Consider the following 20,263-nt stretch of genomic DNA (forward strand, 5'->3'; position numbering starts at 1 on the left):
AAGAGAGCTGATTGGATCTTGCCTCGAATTGTACGGCAAAAACCCATATCTGGAGTTCGTACATTTTATACAGATGCCAACAAACAAGGAAAGGCAGGTTACAAATCAGAAAATTTAAGTAAAGTGGTACAAAGTCCTTATAATTCAGTGCAAAAATCAGAATTGTATGCTATTCTGTTGGTATTAATGGATTTTTCAGAACCTCTCAACATAGTAACTGACTCTCAGTATGCTGAAAGAGTGGTATTACATATTGAGACTGCAGAATTTATCCCTGATGCTTCAGAATTAACTTCACTATTTATTCAATTACAAGATACAATCAGGAAAAGGAGTCATCCTTTATATATAACTCACATCCGATCTCATACTGGTCTGCCAGGCCCTCTAGCACAAGGCAATGATGAGATTGATAAATTATTGATAGGAAATGTGCTGGAGGCCTCAGAATTTCATAAAAAACATCATGTCAATAGTAAAGGTTTAAAAAAGGATTTTCCCATAACCTGGCAACAAGCCAAAGAAATAGTAAAGAAATGTCCTACTTGTTCCTTCTATAATCAAACACCATTACCAGCAGGATGTAACCCAAAGGGTACTCAGAGGAATGAAATCTGGCAGATGGACGTGTTTCACTTTGCAGAATTTGGAAAACTGAAATATGTACACCACACTATCGATACTTATTCAGGATTTCAATGGGCAACTGCTTTGAGTTCTGAAAAAGCTGATTCTGTAATCACTCATTTGCTAGAAGTTATGGCCATTATGGGTATACCTGCACAAATCAAAACTGACAATGCTCCATCATATGTCTCTGTTAAAATGAAACAGTTTTTTGCTTATTACAATATAAAGCATATTACAGGTATACCACATAATCCTACAGGTCAAGCAGTTATAGAAAGGTCAAACAGAACTCTAAAGGATATGCTAAATAAACAGAAAGGAGTAACAAAAACCCCCAGAAATAGACTGCATAATGCTCTATTAACTTTGAATTTTCTGAATGCCAATGAGAAAGGAACAACAGCTGCAGAGAGACATTGGGTAATAGAAAAAACTACAGAATTAAATCAGCCTATATACTTTAAGGATGTGCTGACCTCAGAATGGAAGCCAGGGTATGTATTACGTTGGGGACGAGGTTTTGCTTTTGTTTCTATAGGAGAAGATAAGCTGTGGGTACCATCAAAATTGATAAAGGTTCGATTTGAACAAGAGAAACCTCTTAATTAGAGGAGGTGATAGTTCATCAACCAGCATGAACATCCAATTTAAACTAACTTGTACCTGTAACACATGTCTTTTCATTTAATCAGATAATAACTTGCCAAAAAGGAACATCCCCAAAATTAGTCTTGGGGGAAGGTTTTTGTTTTTGTCTTTTAGGAGAATGAAGGTTAAGGAATCTGAAGGACACAAGACAAATGAGACAACTGAAGAAAAGGGACAAATCATCTATCCCAGGAAACAGAGTATATTGGAGTATATGGCATATGGGTATATATTATCTAAAAAATTTTATGTCTTCTTAAATGTTTGTTTCTGCTTTTCTCTAAAGATTTAACACTATTGGTTTTCTAATAGTCCCAGTTCAATTAAAATTTAAAGCTGACTTTGGAGTTGGAGAATGGCTCTCTCCTTCTTTAAACTCAAGCATGTTGTTAAAATGAAAATACAAACTCCCTGTATCATGACAGAATAAAAGAGCCATTTTCTGCTATGGGACAGGACAAAAGCCAAATTAATTAAGGGACTATTCTATTACTAATCTCAACTCTTTGATTCTATTCTGATTCTTTAAACTTTTCTTAAAGTATAAATTTTATATCAAAATTTACAAGATTAATATATATATACATTTTAAACTTTGTTAAGATATGAATGGTCATATAGAGTACTAACTAATTCTAGAAAAAAGGCTTCAGTTAGCTGCATATATATGTCTTTGTGTTCGAGTCTCTTATCAGTTTTCTGCAGGAAATCACGGCCAGGCCTAACATCAACTGAAGTCTCCGGAAAGAAGATGGGGCCCCACAACAACAACAACAACAACAATTCCACGTGGACAATAATAATATCACTAAGCTGACAAACATCATCTACAGATCAGCTTTGAACTACAAGGTGCTCAGAACAATTTTGAGATGACTAGCTGAGATGATCCAGTCTCAAAGACTACTTGAATAAGGACTTGAGATAAACCCTGAACTTTGGCTTTATACACAGACTGGATAATAATGAAGGATATAGTTACCTTTCCTAGAATTTGACAATTAACCTAAATTTTTCTTTCAGGATAAAGATAACTTCACCCATACCCAGCAGGAAGCAATTTTAAGAATATGACACCCACATTGCCAAAGAAGTGGTGTGGGGCGGGTGGTTTTTTGGTTCTTTTAATGGGTTTTGGGTCTGGGATAATTTTCAATTGTTTAGGGGGGTTGGTTACAAGTTGTTGTCAAGGGTTAGGAAAAAGGCTAAGCAAAGGAGATTAGATTTAAGGTTCTTGTTTAAAAAAAAAAAAAAAAAAAAAGAAAGAAAAGAAAAAGACAATTACTAGTTTTAAATACTTTACATTATTACCAACTATTAGGATATAAAGAAATGAAAGTTAGTAGTTAGACATTACAATAGAAATTGTAGTCATATTAGATATGTTTTAAAAATTGAGCAGATATATTTTAGACAGGTCATCTTCAAACCCTTCAGAGATCTAACGAATATGGCATTTAAAATATTTTAATAACTTAGAAATTTTTCTTTTTTGAGACATGTCAGCTCCTGGCAGTACCAATCTACTTCAGAGAAAATATGGGCATTGAAGAAACTGCATATGGAGTTAATTTTCATTGTGGCAAAAGTTAGCCACTGGACAACAAAGTATCCTCAAATCAACAGGACAAAATGGACAGACAGAACACGAAACAAAGGACTACCGATTCCTGCCAAAACAAGTATGGTTATGGCTTTATCAGAAGGCATCTTCTGAGGCCAGGACAATATGGCACCATCCCTGAAGTGGCCTTCACAATCTGGAAAAGGTACAGTGCCCTTTTCTTTGAAGGCAGCTGAACAGGCAGTGGGCCGATGGCTTCTGTTGTGCAATGGAACAGCAACTGAAAGCTCACGCCTCTCAATAGTAGACTGGCATTTAATAGAGGGATGTGGAGAAGGGCATGCTTAGATGAAGCCATATATACACAGCCAAGAAGAATGGACAGCTGAATTCAAAAACCATCAACAATTTCCAGAATTTAAAATCCTGAATCATGACATGACACTAGTGGAATTCAGGTGTTTCTGGTACATGGACTGCTCTCACCCAGTGTGAGGTTGAACTGTTGACCTTGTGTACAACCTACTTCACAAATGAGTCTGTCAGATACGCTAAGCCTATAGGCTGAAGATGATGCCCCAACACTGTGGAGAAACCTCAGGTGACTGTCCAGGCAGCTGGCTGTTTCTGTCAACTCACAAAATTTTTGGAAGTTGCTTTTGTGCACTTCCTGTTTTTATTTTTGTTAGCTAATATTATTTCCTTCTTGGGTCTCTGAGGGAGTTGAAGATTAGTTAGTTATAGTTGAAGATTAATTAGGATAGAAAGTGAATTAGATACATTTTGGACTTACTAAAATAGGATAGATAAGGGAATTATTTTCTCTGATTTGTCAAATACAAATGGACTAGACATCGTTTAGGTATTTGTTACTTGTATATATTGTATATAGTTATTGTACTTTTGTATATAGTTTTTCTTTTGTTAGTTATAACCTTTTGCCTTTTTTCTTTTTATTAAAATAGAAAAGGGGAAATGTGGTGATATTTTATTTGTACTGAAATGTTATTTTAATTTTATGTTAATAAATAAAGTTGCCCTGGGGTCAGAGCTATTAGAGCCATAGTGAGAGCGTGGTGGTTAGAAGAGCTAGGTAGATTTCTGTGTGTTCAGGGATACAGCCAGTATTGGAGACATACGCCTTTAAGACCTGGAGGGCGGTACTTACAGGCAGTGATGAGGCAGTCATGTGGTTGGGTTTACAACCAATGAGAAGGCAGAACAGAAAGATTATTTAAACAGGGACACAGGAAGTACCTCCCTCTCTCGGGGAAGCTAGGAGCACTGCAGGAGGTAAGATTTTATCTCTGAGCTCTGACCTCTCGGCTTTTCTCTTTTACCTTGGCTCTGTGTTTCTTATTTTAATAATACGATTGGTTACATCTAAACTGTCCTCCATAGACTCAGGCACTTGAACACTCAGTCCCAGTTGGTAGTGATATTTTGGGAGTTTAGGAGGACAGGCTTAGAGTATGTAACCTTGTTCCACTTCAGTGTGTTTTCTGTGCTTTGTGCTTGTGATTGAGATGTGATCTCTCAGCTTCCTGCTTCTGTTGTTATGTCTGCCTGCCATGATGGACTCTTATCCTCTGGAGCCTTAAGCTAAATAAACTATTTCTTTAAGTTGCTTAAGTTCTTTAAGTGGCATTTTATCACAATAACAAAAAAGTAACTAATTCAAGGTTTTGTTTTGTTTTCCTTTGACTTTTTTTCTTTGTATATAGTCTTGTATTAGGTTAGAACCTTCTTATTTAGACAAAAGGGGGAGATGTAGTGGGTAACCATTTCAGCTTTGATCTGGAAGTTCCAACCCCCATTGAGGCTTCAGTAACTGTCACGCCTACAAGGCGGGGCCAAGGGAGGATGCTGAAGACCTGAGATCCGGATGCGCCGGCTCTCTTGGTTCCTGGACCCTGGACCCTGGAGGTAGACCAAGCAGAATTCTCCAGAAAATACCACCGGACTGCGCCACGCCTTTCCCAGACTCTGTAAACTATCCATTCACTTGTAAGTTCCCCCACTAAATAAACCTCTCTTTTAACTATGTGGAGTGGCCTTAATAATTTCACCAGTAGTAGCACATCTCTTTTGTAAGTTTCTTTTCTGAATTTGGTAACAAAGAAAATTGTATAACTATCTAGTATTCAGTCCCATCAGAGACCCAAGAAGGATGAAATACTACCTGAGTAAACAAGAAGTATGGAGCAAACAGCTTCTAAAACTATAGAAATGACAGAGACAGCTGCCTGCCTGGACAGTCACCCAAGGTTCCTCTGCAACATTGGGCCATCTATCTTTGGCCTATAGGCCTAGAATATCTGACAGACTTTGCTGTGAAGCAGGAATTTTTGAAGGACTGTCTTGTGTTGGCAAAGTTCAACAGTCGCCTTTTGTGTCCTGCTTATCCATTTGTCCTGATTTTCTGAAGTTTGCATATGCTTACATATATTTTTGGTTAGTTATCCTCTTTTTATTTCTTTGGTGTTGTTCACATGGAATATCTTTCTGCAAGGCATACTGTCAGCAGTCGAGGCAAGGGCTGTTTCTTGCCCAGTGGCTAACTTTTGCCACAAAGACAGTAAACTCCATATGTAATTTCTTTGATGCCTATCATCTTCTCTGAAGTAGAGTGCTACTGCCAGGAGCAGATGTATCTCACTGTCATGAAAAGCCTTACGTTATTAAAACGTCTCAAATGCCATATTCTGTAGATCTCTGAAGTGTCTGAAGACCACCTATTTAAAATATATCTCTGTTTAACCTTGAAAACATACCTAACATGACTACACATTTGATTGTTATAGATGACTAACTACTAACCTGCATTTCTTAATTATTCTAAATAGTTTGCAGTAATGGCTAGGACTAGAGCTGTACATTATATTTTTAAATGAGCTGCATAAGTACAGTGCCTTAAACAAGAGTAGAAACATATATACAGTATAATAAAAATAACCTTAAATTTGTATCAGTATACAAAAATCCATAGCAGTGTAAAATATTTGAGATTAATAATTGCTTTTTAAAGTAGATTCAGTAATCTGCCCTTTTATCTTATCCCCTCCTTTTTTATCTTTCCAGAAAGAGATCCTTGAATCTAACCCCCTTTGCTTAGTTTCCTCTCTGACCCTGACCAAGAACAATTTGTAACCAACCCCCCTAAACAATGACAAATATCTATAACCCATCGAATGACCAAAAACCACCCACCCCACCTCTTAGGAATGTGATGTCATGCTCTTACAGTTATTTCCTGCTGTCTGCCATCTTTACATTATCCCTGAGAAAATTGGGATAATGGTCAATTCCTTCCTGGGAGAGATAGCTATATAATTTGTTGTCCATTCCTTGTGTAATGGGAAAGTGCAAGGCTTATCTGAAGTCCTGGCCTGTAAGGCTGGACCATCTCACCTAGCAGCTTTGAAGTTGTTTTGGATACAGATTTTTGAGGCAACTGCAGTAGAGACATTCTGTGAAGCCGTATCACTTGGGCTACTTGTCTTCATGGGTGTCTGGTCTTTTTTTTTTTAAACACAAACTTTTAAAGGTAACATACATATCTGTATTGACAAAAGTATGGAAAGTGCAATGTGCACAAATCAGCTAAAGATGATTCTCTGCTCTATGTATGAGCAGGTAAAATATCTGTCAGCTTTATAAGTCTATTTGGACTGTATAACCAAACTGTAATATAAATCTCCATCCTTGCCATATGAAAGGATGGCTATAATAAGATAAAAAGAGAGATTATGGAATCTACTTTTAAAAAGGAACCACTTGTTTTAAATAAGATAAGTAATGAAAATTTTTTGGTCTGAGTTTATCAGATGTTACTGGACTGGACTCCATTAATATATATAATGGAGTTTTTATCTGAATCTGTCAAATGTTAATGGACTAGACATCATTAATGTGATTTTTGGCTGTATATATTGTATATACTTATTGGATAGTTTGTCTTGTATTAGTTATAAGCTTTCTTTAATTTTAGACAAAAAGAGAGGAAATGTGGTGGTATTGTGTTCCCCAAAATATCGTGTACTCTAATAAATTTATCTGGGGTCAGAGAACAGACAGCCACTAGATACAAAAGCTAGAAAATGGTGGCACTCACACCTTTAATCCTAGCATTCCAGAGATAGAAATCCCTCTGGATCTCTGTGAGTTCAAGGCCACATTGGAGACAGCCAAGCATGGTGACACATGCCTTTAATCCCAGAGAGTGATGGTAGAAAGCAGAAAGATATATAAGGCATGAGAACCAGAAACTAGAAGCATTTGGCTGGTTCAGCATTTGGCTGGTTAAGCATTCAGGCTTTTAAGCAGCAGTTCAGCTGAGAGCCATTGGGACGAGGACACAGAAGCTTCCAGTCTGAGGAAACAGGACCAGCTGAGGAATTGGCAAGGTGAGATAGCTGTGGCTTGTTCTGTCTCTCTGATCTACCAGCATTGACCCCAATAACTGGCCTCGGGTTTGATTTTATTAATAAGAACTTTTAAGATTCCTGCTACAGATGGCATGTAATAAGTCATGAGGACTCTGTAGCTAATAAGATTTATCATGTCTCATCCAGTCTCAGAGCTGTTCCCATGTACAGGGATCAGCCTATACGTCACCTATCCTGTAGTTCTTCTTGGTTTCTTCCTTCATGTCTGCAGCCAAGATTCTCAGGAGGCCTTCCCCAATCAAATCTGATCTTTATTAATTTTGAATGAATTCATAGCCTTTTGTTTCCACAAGAAATCTCTCTCCCAATACATTTTTTGATTTCCACTCTGAAATTAAGACATCCTTTAAATATATAGGCTGTCTTAATTTACAAGTTTTTTTTCTGCAATCCAGTGTTTCTCAACAACATTTGCCCTTTGCTTATCAGCATTCTAAATAATTTAAAGGCAACAAATCACCATACAGGATCCAGACACCCCCCCCCCCCCCCCCCCGCACTGTATATTTTCCATCCATATGTGGCTTATTTTTCTTATATTTCTGTATACTTTCCTTAAAGACTTTATTATTTTTAAACTATTTTTTCTATGACTGTCTATACCCATTTTCTTTTCTTTCTTTAGTACCTAAATAAATTTTCAAACATATTGTATCTGTTTAGAGGTTTTCTCGGTCTGGACCTGGCTTTATGAACATCTGCAGCCTTCTTTAACTGTGATTCAAACCTTAACCTGGTAGGCCCTCCACCACACATAGTGCTGGTGGCTGGCTCCGCCCTATTTGGGTCCACCTAACCGTCCCAGCTCTGTGTCTGTGCTGCATCAGGTGTTTTGGCATTTCCATGTAGTGTCCTGCTGGTAGCGTACCATTTAAGTGCTTTGCTGCCTAGCAGGGTCTCTTAAAAGAGCTGCGTCTCTGTATGAGCACCAAGCCCACCCAAGAGACCACAGTTGGTCTGATCCAAACTCTGGTGCTAAGACATTGCTTCTGAAGACATCATGTACTTGAATCATTGGACATGAAACATTAGACCAAAACAAAATCTTTAAGTCACCCTGGGCATTTTGCCATGTCTTAGGCAGTGTATTATTAACTCTTAGTGGTCAGAGTGCCCAGAAAAAATCTTTAGGCCAAAACTGTTGCAGTTATTATTTAAATTCTGGCATAATACAATCAATGATTATATTTATATCTTTATAGAATTGGTCTATATGTATTTATTTTACATTCTGACCAAAGTTTCCCCTCCCTCCTCTCCTCTCATTCATCTTGGTTGTGTTTGCTTTTATTTTAGAGGATTCAGGTGTGCTGTTAAGTTGCTAGTGTAAGATTTCTCCAAGTTCTTTATGCAGGCACTTAGTGCTATGAACTTTCCTCTTAGCACTGCTTTCATTGTATCTCATAAGTTAGGGTTGTTGTGCATTCATTTTTCCTTGACTTCTTTATTTCTCCCTTGACCCAGTGGTAATTCAGTTTCCATGAGTTTGTAGGCTTTCTGTAGTTTGTGTTGTTAATTCCAGCTTTATTTAAACCATGGTGATATGATAAAATAATAATATTTTTTTTCTATCTGTTGAGATTTGCTTTTTGACCGAGTATGTGGTCAGTTTTAGAGAAGATTCCATGAGGTGCTGAGAAGAAGGTATATTTTTTTGTGTTAGGGTAAACTATTCTGTGAATGTCTGTTAGGTCCATTTGAATCATAACATCTGGAAGTTCCCTTATTTCTCTGTTAAGTTTCTGTCTGGAAGACCTATCCATGGTTGAGAGTGAGATGTTGAAGTCTCTCACTAGTAATATGTGAAGTTTGATGTATTATTTAAACTTTAGTAATATTTATAGCTCAAATGTTAAAAGATCTTATTAATAAAAAACCAGGAACCAGACATTGGGGTGAAAGCTGAAAGATCAGAGAAGCAGAGCAAGCTACAGCCACCACCTCTTACCTCACCAACTCCTCAGCTTGAAAAAGCCTCTCTCTGGTTTCTGTCTCCTCATGCCTTATATACCTTTCTCCACCCAACCATCACTTCCTGTGATTAAAGGTGTGTGTGCTTCCCAGTGCTAGGATTAAAGGTGTGTGCCACCACTGCCTAGCCTCTGTGTTTAATCTAGTGGCTTGTTCTGTTCTCTGATCTTCAAGCAAAGTTTATTAGGGTACACAATATATCGCCACATTTCCCCTTTTTTTTGTCTAAAAAGATTATAACTAATATAAGAAAACAATACAATAAATACAATAAGTATGTACAATATATACAGTCAAGAATTACATTAACTATGTCCAGTCCATTAACATTTGAAAAGTCAGAGAAAATACTCTATTATCTATCCTATTTTGGTGAGTCCAAAGTGTACCTAATTCACTTTCTATTTTAGCTTGTATTACCAACTGAAAACTATCTTTTGATGTCTTTCAAACTTATATACTTTACACCTCTTTAGTGAGTTTCTTTTCTGAATTTGCTGATAAGGAAAACTGTAATTATCTAATCTTCAACTCCCTCAGAGACCCAAAAAGGAAATAATATTACCTAAGTAAGCAGGAAGTGTAAGCAAGTGACTTCCAAAAAGATGTGAAAAAATGACAGAAACAGCTGGCTGCCTGGACAGTAACCCAAGGTTCCTCTGCAATGTTGGGGCAACTATCTTCAGCCTACATGCCTAGCATACCTGACAGACTCATCTGTGAAGCAGGATTTTCTAAAAGGCCTTCTTACCTTACTTGGCAAGGTTCAGCAATCCTTTCATTTGTGTCCTGCTTGTCCATTTGAACAGCATACTGTCAGCAGTTGAGACAAGGCCACGTTCTTGCCCAGTGACTAACTTTTGCCACAAAGAAAGTAAGCTTCATAAGGAGTTTCTTCTATGCCCATCATTTTCTCTGAAGTAGAGTGCTGCTGTCAGGAGCAGACATATCTCAGAGTCATTAAAAAAAAAAAAAAAGAATCTGGGCTTGGGGATTTAGCTCAGTGGGTAGAGTGCTTGCCTAGCAAGCACAAGGGCCTGGGTTTGGTCCTCAGATCCAGAAAAAAAAAAAAAAAGAATCTATGTTATTAAAACATCTTAAATGCCATATTCTGTAGATCTCTGAAGTGTTTGAAGATGACCTGCCTATCTAAAATATATCTCTGTTTAGCCTTGAAAACATACCTAACCTGACTACAAGTTTGATTGTAATAAGGACTGACTACTAACCTACATTTCTTTATATCCTAAATAGTTGGTAATAATAACTTTCAAGGACTAGAAATTTGCATTACATTGTTAAGTGAGATGTATAGGTATAATAATTTGAACAAGATTAGAATTATATGTGCAGTTTTTTCTAATAAAATCAATCTCAAATTTGTATGCATAATTTGTATATAATATACAGAAATCCAATCCAATGTAAAATATTTAAAACAAGTAGTTGCTTTTTAAAAGGAGATTTAATCTACCTTTTTATCTTGTCATATCTGTATTCTTCCTTTTTTCTTTTCATAATAGATTCAATAATCTACTCTTTTATCCCATCATTTCTATCTTTTTTGATTCAGGAATCTACCTCTTATCTATATCCTCTTTTTTTTTTCTTTTTCTTTTTTTTTTCAAACAAGAACCCTGAATTTAATCTCCTTTGTTTAGCTTCTTTCCTGACCATTATCAATTAACAACTTGTAACCAACCATCCTAAACAATGACAATTATCAATAACCCATTGAAAGGCCAAAAGCCACCCACCTCACCTCCTGGGAATGTGGGTGTTGTGTTCTTAAAATCACTTCTTGCTGTCTGGGGGCAAAGACATCTTTAGGGGATTCTGAAAAGAAAAATTTTGGGTTAATTTTCAAATCCTGGGAGAGGTAGCTGTATCATTTGTTGTCCAGTCTCTGCATAATTCAAAAGTATAGGGCTTGTCTCAAGTCCTGGCAAGAGTAGTCTGTGAGGCTGAATCATCTCAGCTAGCCATCTCAATATTGTCCTGAGCAGTGTGTAGTCCAAAGCCAATCTTTGGGTGGTGGTTGTCAGCTTGGTGGCATTGCCATAGTCCTGATGGAATCATCATTGTGGGATCACATCATCTTTTTGGAGACTTCAAAGTTGCTGTTAGTTGTGATCATGGTTCACTGCAGAAAATCTTTTTCATGGGACATTTTTTTCTGGATGTGTCCTTTTTCTTCGGATGTCTCATTTGTCCAGTGGTCTTCAGATTCCTTAGCCTTCATTCTTCTAAAAGACAAAAACAAAACCCTTCCCCAACCGTAAATTTGGGGAGGTTCCAAATTTAATCTTTATCAATTTTGATTTATGGTTTCTACTTAAATTTTTGTTTTACTTTCTAAAGGTGTTCTATCATCCAGAGCAGTATGGTTTCTTACAACAGTCATTAGGTTCTTTAATTGCTCTGGGAAGGAGTTTCTTCCACAATGACAGGAAAGGACTGAACGGAATGTGACATGGGGGCCTGTGAGAGGTCCCTTAAGATGTTTCTCGATGGCAAAGGCAAGAGATTGCCTTGTCTGTCCCTTGTTGATCTATATTCATTAGTCCAATGTCTGCCTTTACCATACCTTCTGCATAATCCAGAAGGGAGGGGGCATTCTATTGAAATTATTCCTAGCAAAACAGTGTTTCTGGGAAGGCCCTGTTTACAGTCCCTTTTTAGGTGACCTTGTTTACCACAATTGAAACATTTGACATTTCAGTTTTTCTTCAAACCTCTGGAAATCACTTCTGTCCAAGCATCATCATGATCATGAGATTCAATATTAATTGTATCTCAGATCTATTCCTCCAAAGTTGCTGATCTTGCCTTTAACAGCCTAATTACCCTTTTGCATTGTGTGTTAGCATTTTCAAAAGCCAGAGATTCAATTATTATCTGTCTAGCTTCTGAATTTGGTATCATTCTATTTACTGCTGAAGTCAATCTTTGTGTGAAATCAGTTTCTTTTGGGCCCTGTATAACTTTTGTAAATAACTCAATTTTCTTTCCTACTTTATCAATTCTATCCCAAGCATTCAAGGCTGCCATGCGGCATAAAGCCAGGATGTGGTCATCATATAAAGATTGTCTTTGTATGTCAGCATAATCGCCTTCTCCAAGAAGTTGATCATGGCAAATTTTAGTACCTCTAGCCCTACTTTGTTGTTCAATGGTCTTAGCCTCATCTTTCTAACAGGTCCTCCATTGTAACTGGGGACCAACCTCCACAACTGCTGTAACTAAGTCTCTACAGTCTTGAGGGATAATTATATTATTGTAAGTTGGCCACAAATTTAACATCTGCTTCACAAAAGGTGAATTTATGCTATATGAGACTATTGCATCTTTGAATTTCCTCAGATCTAACATTTGAATAGGAGCCCAATCAGCTCATACATGCCTTAAGGATATCTATCATTTGGCAGTTCCTGTAAGGTTACTGGATAGATTAAGGTTGGCTGTTTGAAAGCCTTGGGCTGTTTCTCTGTAACCTTATAAAGCAATGCTGAGACTGGTTCTCCTTTAAATTCTTCTGTCTAAGTGTGAATATCTATGATCTGTTTTAACAGATTTTTCTAGAATTTTTATCTTGGCACTCATATTAACCAACTTTTTTAATGATAAAACAGAAACGATCAAACAAATACTATTTTTAATTGACATTACATAACTCCCATTAATGTTAATTATCCTCTCGTTTAATTGTTCCATTTTTAGACTATCTAATGTATAGTCAAATAGAGACCAAATGCCTTCAATTGTAAACATGTTTTCCATTTTTTAATGTAGAAAAAAACTTTTCTTTAACTAATTCTTCCCTTTAAGAAATTTTAATTGACTTACCACATCTGCTGACAACGATGATTCAGATGATGGTGTGGCACAGCCTGAGGATGGGGTCCAGAGAAAGCCAAAGGGAAGAAACCAGAGAGCCAGCTGTTTTTACGAAAGCAGCAAGTTCCAGCATGTTTGGAGCCTGGGCCTGGGGAGTTTGCTGTAGAGAGGCTGCAACAGAAACTTAGCCAGCATGGTAGGGACTTCTGGCCTAGGGCTGCATGTAGCTCTGGCCTGAGCCTGTGGTTTTATTATTTCAGACAAAAAAGGGGAAATGTGGTGATATGTTGTATATCAAATAAAGCTTGCCTGAGGATCAGAGGACAGAGCCAGCCACTAGATTAAACATAGAGGCCAGGCAGTGGTGGCACACATCTTTAATCCTAGCACTCAGGAGACAGAGATCCAGACGGATCTCTGTGAGTTCAAAGCCATCCTGGACTACATGAGATTGGTCCAGTGTAGGAGAAAAACAGAGCCAGGCAGTGGTGGCACACACCTTTAATCCCAGTATTTGGAATGTTGAGACAGGAAGTGATGGCTGGACAGAGAAAGGTATATAAGGTGTGAGGAGACAGGAACTGCTGAAGGCTTTTTCAACTAGAGCCTTTTGGGTGAGGACTCAGAGGATTTCAGTCAGAGGATTCATGGAGTTGGTGAGGTGAGACGTGACAATGGCTTATTCCTTTGTCTCTCTGATCTTTCAGCATTTACCCCAATATCTAGATCTGTTTGTTTTTTCTTTGTTTGTTTGTTTTTGTTTTTATTAAAAGACCTATTAGAATTTGTGTTACAAATGTTTCTTTTACAAATGTGGGTGCACTTGTATTTGGGGAATAGATGTTCAGAATGGAGACTTCATCTTGATAGATTTTTCCTTTGATGAATATTAAGTATCTTTCTTCATCTCTTGAATAATTTTAGTTTGAAGTTTATTTTGTTAGATATTAGGATAGCTATATCAGCTTGCTTCTTAGGTCCATTTGACTGGAAAATCTTTTCCCAACCCTTTACTCTGAGTTATGTCTGTTTTTGAAGTTGAGGTATGTTTCTTGTATGCAGCAGAAGGATGGATTCTGTTTTCATATCCATTCTGTTAGCTTTTGTCTCTTTATGGGCAAATTGAGTCCATTGATATTAAGAGATACTAATGACCAGTGATTGTTAAATTCTGTTATTTGTTGTTGTTGCTGTTGGTGGTGGTAGTGTGCATGTATGTGTGTTTCCCTTCTTTGGGTTTTGCTGGTATGTGATTATCTATTACTTGTTTTTTCCTGGGTGCAGCTAACTTCCTTCAGTTGGAGTTTTCTTTTAGTACGTTCTCTAGGGCTAGATTTGTGGATAGTTATTGTTTAAATCTGGTTTTGCCATGAAATACCTTGTTTTTTCCATCTGTGGTGATTGAAAGTTTTACTGGGTATGGTAGTCTGGGCTGGCTGGTATCCATGGTCTCTTAGTGTCTGTATAATGTCTGTCCAGGCCCTTCTGGTTTTTAGAGCTTCCATTGAGAAGTCAGATGTAATATTGATAGGTCTGCCTTTATATGTTACCTGGCCTTTTATTTTTGCAGCTCTTAATATTCTTTCTTTATTATGTATATTTAGTGGTTTGATTATTATGTGGCAGGACTGTTTTTTGTTTGTTTTGTTTGTTTGTTTGGTCCCACCTATTTGGTGTTCTGTAAGCTTCTTGTACCTTTATAGGCATGCCCTTCTTTAGGTTGGGAAAGTTTTCTTCTATGATTTTGTTGTATATATTTTCTGTGCCTCTGAGCTAGGATTCTTCTTCTTTTATTCCTATTATTTTTAGGTTGGGCTTTTCATAGTGTCCCAGATTTCCTGGATGTTGTGTTAGGAATCTTTTAGATTTAACATTTTTTTTTTTTTTTGACCAATGAATCTATTTCCGCTATCATATCCTCAACGCCTGAGAGTCTCTCTTCCATCTCTTATATTCTGTTGGTGATGCTAACATCTGTAGTTCCTGTTTGCTTACCAAGGTTTTCCATTTCCAGAATTCCCTCTGCTTGTGTTTTCTTTATTGCTTCTATTTCAATTTTCAGGTTTTGAACCATTTCCTTCATTTGTTTGATTGTTTTTTTTCTTGGCTTTCTTGGCATTCTTAAGGGGATTTATTGATTTCTTCCAACTTTTTGTTTGTCTTTTCCTCGATTTCTTTAAGGGAGTTTTTAATTTCCTCTTTAAGAACCTCTATCATCTTTTTGTTTGTTTGTTTATTTCGAGACAGGGGTTCTATGTGTAGTTTTGGTACCTGTCCTGAATCTCGCTCTATAGATCAGGCTGGCCTCAAACTCACAGAGATACACCTGGCTCTGCCTCCTAAGTACTGGGATTAAAGGTGTGAGCCACCGCCATCCGGCTCTCATCTTCATAAACTTATTTTTAAGGTCATTTTCTTGTGCTTCAGCTGTGTTAGAATGTTCAGGTCTTGCTGTATGTTTTCACTCCTTGACCTATCCTTCACTCTTTCCTGCCCCCTCCCTCCTAGCCTCTGGAAATCACTACCCTCTCATTTTTAAAAAAGATTTATTTATTTACTATGGTATATAGTGTTCTGCCTGCATGCTACAAAGGGGCACCAAATTTCATTGTAAATGATAGTTAACCACCATGTAGTTGCTGGGAATTGAACTCAGGACCTCTGGAAGAGCTGCCAGTGCTCTTAACCTCAGAGCCATCTCTCCAGCCCATTACTCTCTAATTCTGTAAGAGCAATTTAATAATAATTTACATAGCAAAAAGGTACAGCAGGGGAACTGCAAGGAGGCAGAAGGAAAGAGACAGTCATCTGGGCAGACATAAATAAACAGCTCAGTGAATTAAGAAACCATGGTGTATGTTTCCATTTGTACACATAAAAAAAAAGAAATACTTGGGTATAAACCTAACAAGATATGTACTATGGAAAAGAACCACAAAACTGATGGATGGGCTCGGTTGACTACAGTAATTAAAACCAGAGAGAGAGAAACCACAGGTAAGAGGAAACTACTGGGTAGTGAACGATCGGCTCCCCCAGTATTCCTGCAGTGAACAGCTTGGAGAGCTACTCTCTAAACTCAGGCAACTTGTCCCTTGACTGAACCATTTTCAAAGTAAACTACATGTGTTTGGAGATCTTTTCCAAATTGCAGTCCACCTCTCTTAGCTGCTGTCTTATTTGCTAAGTCAAGCAGTTGTGAAGATTGACCCCATGAGCATGCTCAGTATACACAGGACCACTAGCTACACTCTCAGCTCTACTGAGGCCTGGTGTCACACTGACAGCAGCCAGCAAGAGAATGGATTTAAAACTTATTCCTGGGTCCAGAAATAGTGAATTTTTTTTCTGCTACAAAATATATCCCATACTTCTTAACAATAATCATTTAAGCATTTGTTGAAAACAAGCTAAACATCTACCTTGCAAAATCAATACTATACTTTAGTCAGATTTTTTTTCAATAACACAGGTCTTAAATTTTACATGCTAAAAATTTTAACTGAGATTCCCCAATGCAAGGTGCCATCATAAATTTTCTAACAATAACAAAAACCTTCCTGTGAGCTAAAAAGATGAATCAGCAGCTAAGTGCTGCTCTTGCAGAAGAGTGGAGTTGAGTTCCCTGGACCCATGTTGAGCAGCTCCCAACCACTTCTAACTACAGTGCCATAGAATCCAATTCAACACTTTGTTCTACACTCCATGGTACCTGCACACAGGCACGCATACCTAACACACATATTAAAGGAATAAATCTCTTTATTTTATTTATTAGTTTTAAAAAAAAAAAAGAATGTTCAGGTCTTGCTGTTGTAGGATCACTGGATTGTGGTGGTGCCATATTGCCCTTTCTGTTAATTGAATGTGTTCTTACACTGGCATTTAGGCATCTGGATTTGGGATGATTATAGGTCTAGGTGTTGATTCTTGCATTTTTCTTTGTTGGATGGGTGTTTTGTTCTTTTGTTTTCTGTTTCCTCTCTTGACTTCTGGCCTAAGTGGCCAAGGGTTCTGGTGATTATCAAGTCTTGGGGTCAGTAGGGTGTCTCCACTGATGTTTGTGGGGCCTTGGGTGCCCAGATCCAGCTTGGCTTCCTGTAAAGATAAAGTCTTCTGGGCCTATAGAGTCTGCTCTTCTGACTAGTGTGGGCTGTACCTGTGCCAATGGAGTCTGCTGGAGTTGTGGGGCAGGATGGCCACAGGAAGGATGATGAGGTGGGTGAAGTTGGGCAGTAGAGTGGGTCTTGCGGGGACAGAATCCAGTGGGTGGTGGTGGTTCAGCTGGCAGGCAGGTCACTCACCTGCTAGCTGGTTGGTGGGGACTGCAGCAGAGCAGTGGAGTTGCACCAGAGTTGGGGCCAGGGCCAAGCAGTCTTGCTGGTGCTGAGATGGGGGGGCGTGGCGGGGGGACAACAGGATTTGCCCTGAGGTTTAGGGTCTGGAGATTGGGACACCTTAGGTGGAAGGCCGGTCACTCACCTGTTCTTCAGACTGATATGGGTTGTACCTGTGCCTATGGAATCTGTTGGAGTTGCAGGGAAGGGCTGGCCATGGGGAGGATAATGAGGTGGGTGGTGTTGGGTGGCTGAGTAGGTCTTGGGGGAGCAGAATCCAGTGGGTGGCAGTGGTCCAGCCTGCAGGCAGGCCACTCACCTGTTTGCCTGTTGGTGAGGACTGCAGCAGAGTAGTAGAGTTCCACCAGAGTTCAGATGTATTGTTTTTGCTTATTGAAGTTGTCATTGTTTGGTGGCAATACTGAGCCATTTCTTTGAATTCTCTTCTTTGTCGTATGTGATACCTGAAGTCTCTGTTCAGTTAGTTTAATGCCTTACATATATGGAACCAAAAATTAAAGGCCCTGTTAGTCATGCCTCACTCAGCTGTGGGTAAATACAAGCATCAGGAACATGTAGTCTTTTAACTTTCTTGATCACATGTATTTCTTGTGGATGTTCCAAGGAAAGAACAAATTGATTTTGTTTGTTTGTTTGTTTGTTTTGAGACAGAGTTTCTCTGTTTAGCTTTGGTGCCTGTCCTGGAACTCACTCTGTAGCCCAGGCTGGCCTTGAACTCACAGAGATCCATCCGCCTGCCTCTGCCTTCGAAGTGCTGGGATTAAAGGTGTGTGCCACCACTGCCCAGTGAACAAGTTGAATTTTACTCTGTTAGAAGATTATAAAAACAGAGGAATATTCTAGAACTTTTGTTTTCATAGCTAATTCTAGTGGACTTCTGTTTAATGCTGGGATAATGCGATTGGTGGCAGCTCATGACTTCACGATTGGTTGTCAGTTGTGCTAGGTAAGTCCCTCTTCCAGGTTACTTCGTAATGAGAGCCATCCTACCGCTAAACTCTTCCCAAGAGATGTGTGAGGGTCTCCTGCAGGCTGTAATACACATAGGCCTGCTGACACTGAAGACTTCTCTTTTTCCTTGCAGACCACACCACTCCAGAACCAGATGTGCTGGTACTTCGGCTAAGAAATGCTTGGTTATGGATGCTGATGATGAAGCTGTCTTGAACCTCATTGCTGAGTGTGAGTGGGACCTAAGCAATCCTCCTGGGAGCACGAACTCCAGCCAAAAGGAACATGAGGCTGACCTTCATTATTCCCAAGGTACGCTGCTCAGCACAGTGAAGGCTCCATGGTTTAGGCAGGCTCTGGCTTCAGCAAGGACTTGGTGATGCTTATAGTATAGGCTTTGAATACTGTGTATTTGGACTATGGAATTACAAAAGGAAAAGTTAATGGATCTAAGTTGAGTCTAGCCATAATTGCAGTTTGAATTTCATTTTTTCTCAGAGCATAGGGAAAAAAATCGGATATAAACAAGAAAGCTAGACATCCACAGTACCTGTGAGGAGGAACAGTCAGTCACTTGGCTCTGATATGCCAGTGCTCAGGAGCCTGATTAGGCCACTATACCTACCAGGATCTCAGAACTTATCACACTGTGTGAACTTAATATGCACCAGAGACTTGCTTATAAGTTTTAATTCCATGTCTTCTACTCCATGATGAGCTTCCTAGAGCCATCATACTGGGGCCAGCAGCTCCTGAGCCATATCTTCCCAATCCTGGTGTCCTCAGTCCTCTTAATCCTAATTCCTCTCATGGGTATGTTTATAACTTTACCTTGCCTTTCCCTTAAGGGTTTTGATGCAGTGTTGGCCATTTGTGTATCTTCTCTTGAGGTACGTTAAAGCCTGCCCATCCTGTTGTTCAATGGGCTCATTTCCCTTTTTGGTGTTGTATCATACAAATTATATATGGATTTTATATCTAAGACCTTTCTCTCAATCCACTGATTGATTGCCTTTTCACTTTCATAGCAGTGCTTCAAAGAACAAATAAGTCCAATTAGTCATTTTTTTCTATAATAGAATGTGCTTTATTGTGTCCTAATATGAGACCTTTTTCTGCATCATGCTGTAGAAAGACTGCCCAGGTTTGCACACAGTCTACAATTTGAAGTCAGTGCTGAGTGACAAAAGTACTTCATTACTGATCAAGACCTCTCTGTGTAGTTGTTTTTGTTTTTGTTTTTGTTTTTGTTTTGTTTTGTTTTTCTTCACTCTTACTCTTTGCTCTCTGGGGGCCCACTACCCAGCTCCCAGATAATCACACAGAGACTTATTCTTTCTAATGAATGTTCAGCCTTAGCTTGGCTTGTTGCCAGCCAGCTTTTCTTAATTTAAATTATCCTGTCTACCTTTTGCCTCTGGGCTTTTACCTTTTTCTATTTCTGTATAACTTTTCTTTATTTCTTACTCCATGGCTTGCTGGGTAGCTGGGTGGCTGGCCCTGGTGTTCTCACTCCTCCCTCACATTGTTTTCCTTCTATTTATTCTCTCTGCCTGCCAGCCCCACCTATCCTTTATTCTGCCTAGCTGTTGGCCATTCAGCTCTTTATTAGACCAAAAATCAGGTGTTTTAGGCAGGCAAAGTAGCACAGCTTCACATAGTTAAACAAATGCAACATGAAAGAATGCAACACATACTTGCATCATTAAACATATATTCCACAGCATAAATGGATATAACACATCTTCAACTAATATTCCACAGTATTTCCCCCTTCTTTTCTAAATAAAAATTAAAGGCCTTATCTTTAACATAGTAAAATTATATACAATAAGAACAATTATCAAGGATTACAT

At 38.5% G+C, this 20,263-nt stretch overlaps 1 protein-coding gene across 4 annotated transcripts in view; it reads left to right on the forward strand.

Moving 5' to 3' along the window:
• Positions 1–20,263, forward strand: part of Cep72 (centrosomal protein 72) — a 78,195-nt gene that overhangs the window by 16,913 nt on the left and 41,019 nt on the right. For all 4 annotated transcript variants that reach the window (XR_006063840.2, XR_006063841.2, XM_006990021.4 and 1 more), the window contains exon 5: positions 18,541–18,719. Coding sequence is in view for 2 of the 4 variants with exons in the window: in XM_006990021.4 (XP_006990083.2) it covers positions 18,541–18,719 (179 nt within the window). In the remaining 2 variants the exon portion in view is untranslated. The remainder of the gene's footprint in view (positions 1–18,540; positions 18,720–20,263) is intronic.

The sequence above is a fragment of the Peromyscus maniculatus genome, chromosome 15 (assembly GCF_049852395.1).
Source record: "Peromyscus maniculatus bairdii isolate BWxNUB_F1_BW_parent chromosome 15, HU_Pman_BW_mat_3.1, whole genome shotgun sequence".
Taxonomy (NCBI): Eukaryota; Metazoa; Chordata; class Mammalia; order Rodentia; family Cricetidae; genus Peromyscus; species Peromyscus maniculatus.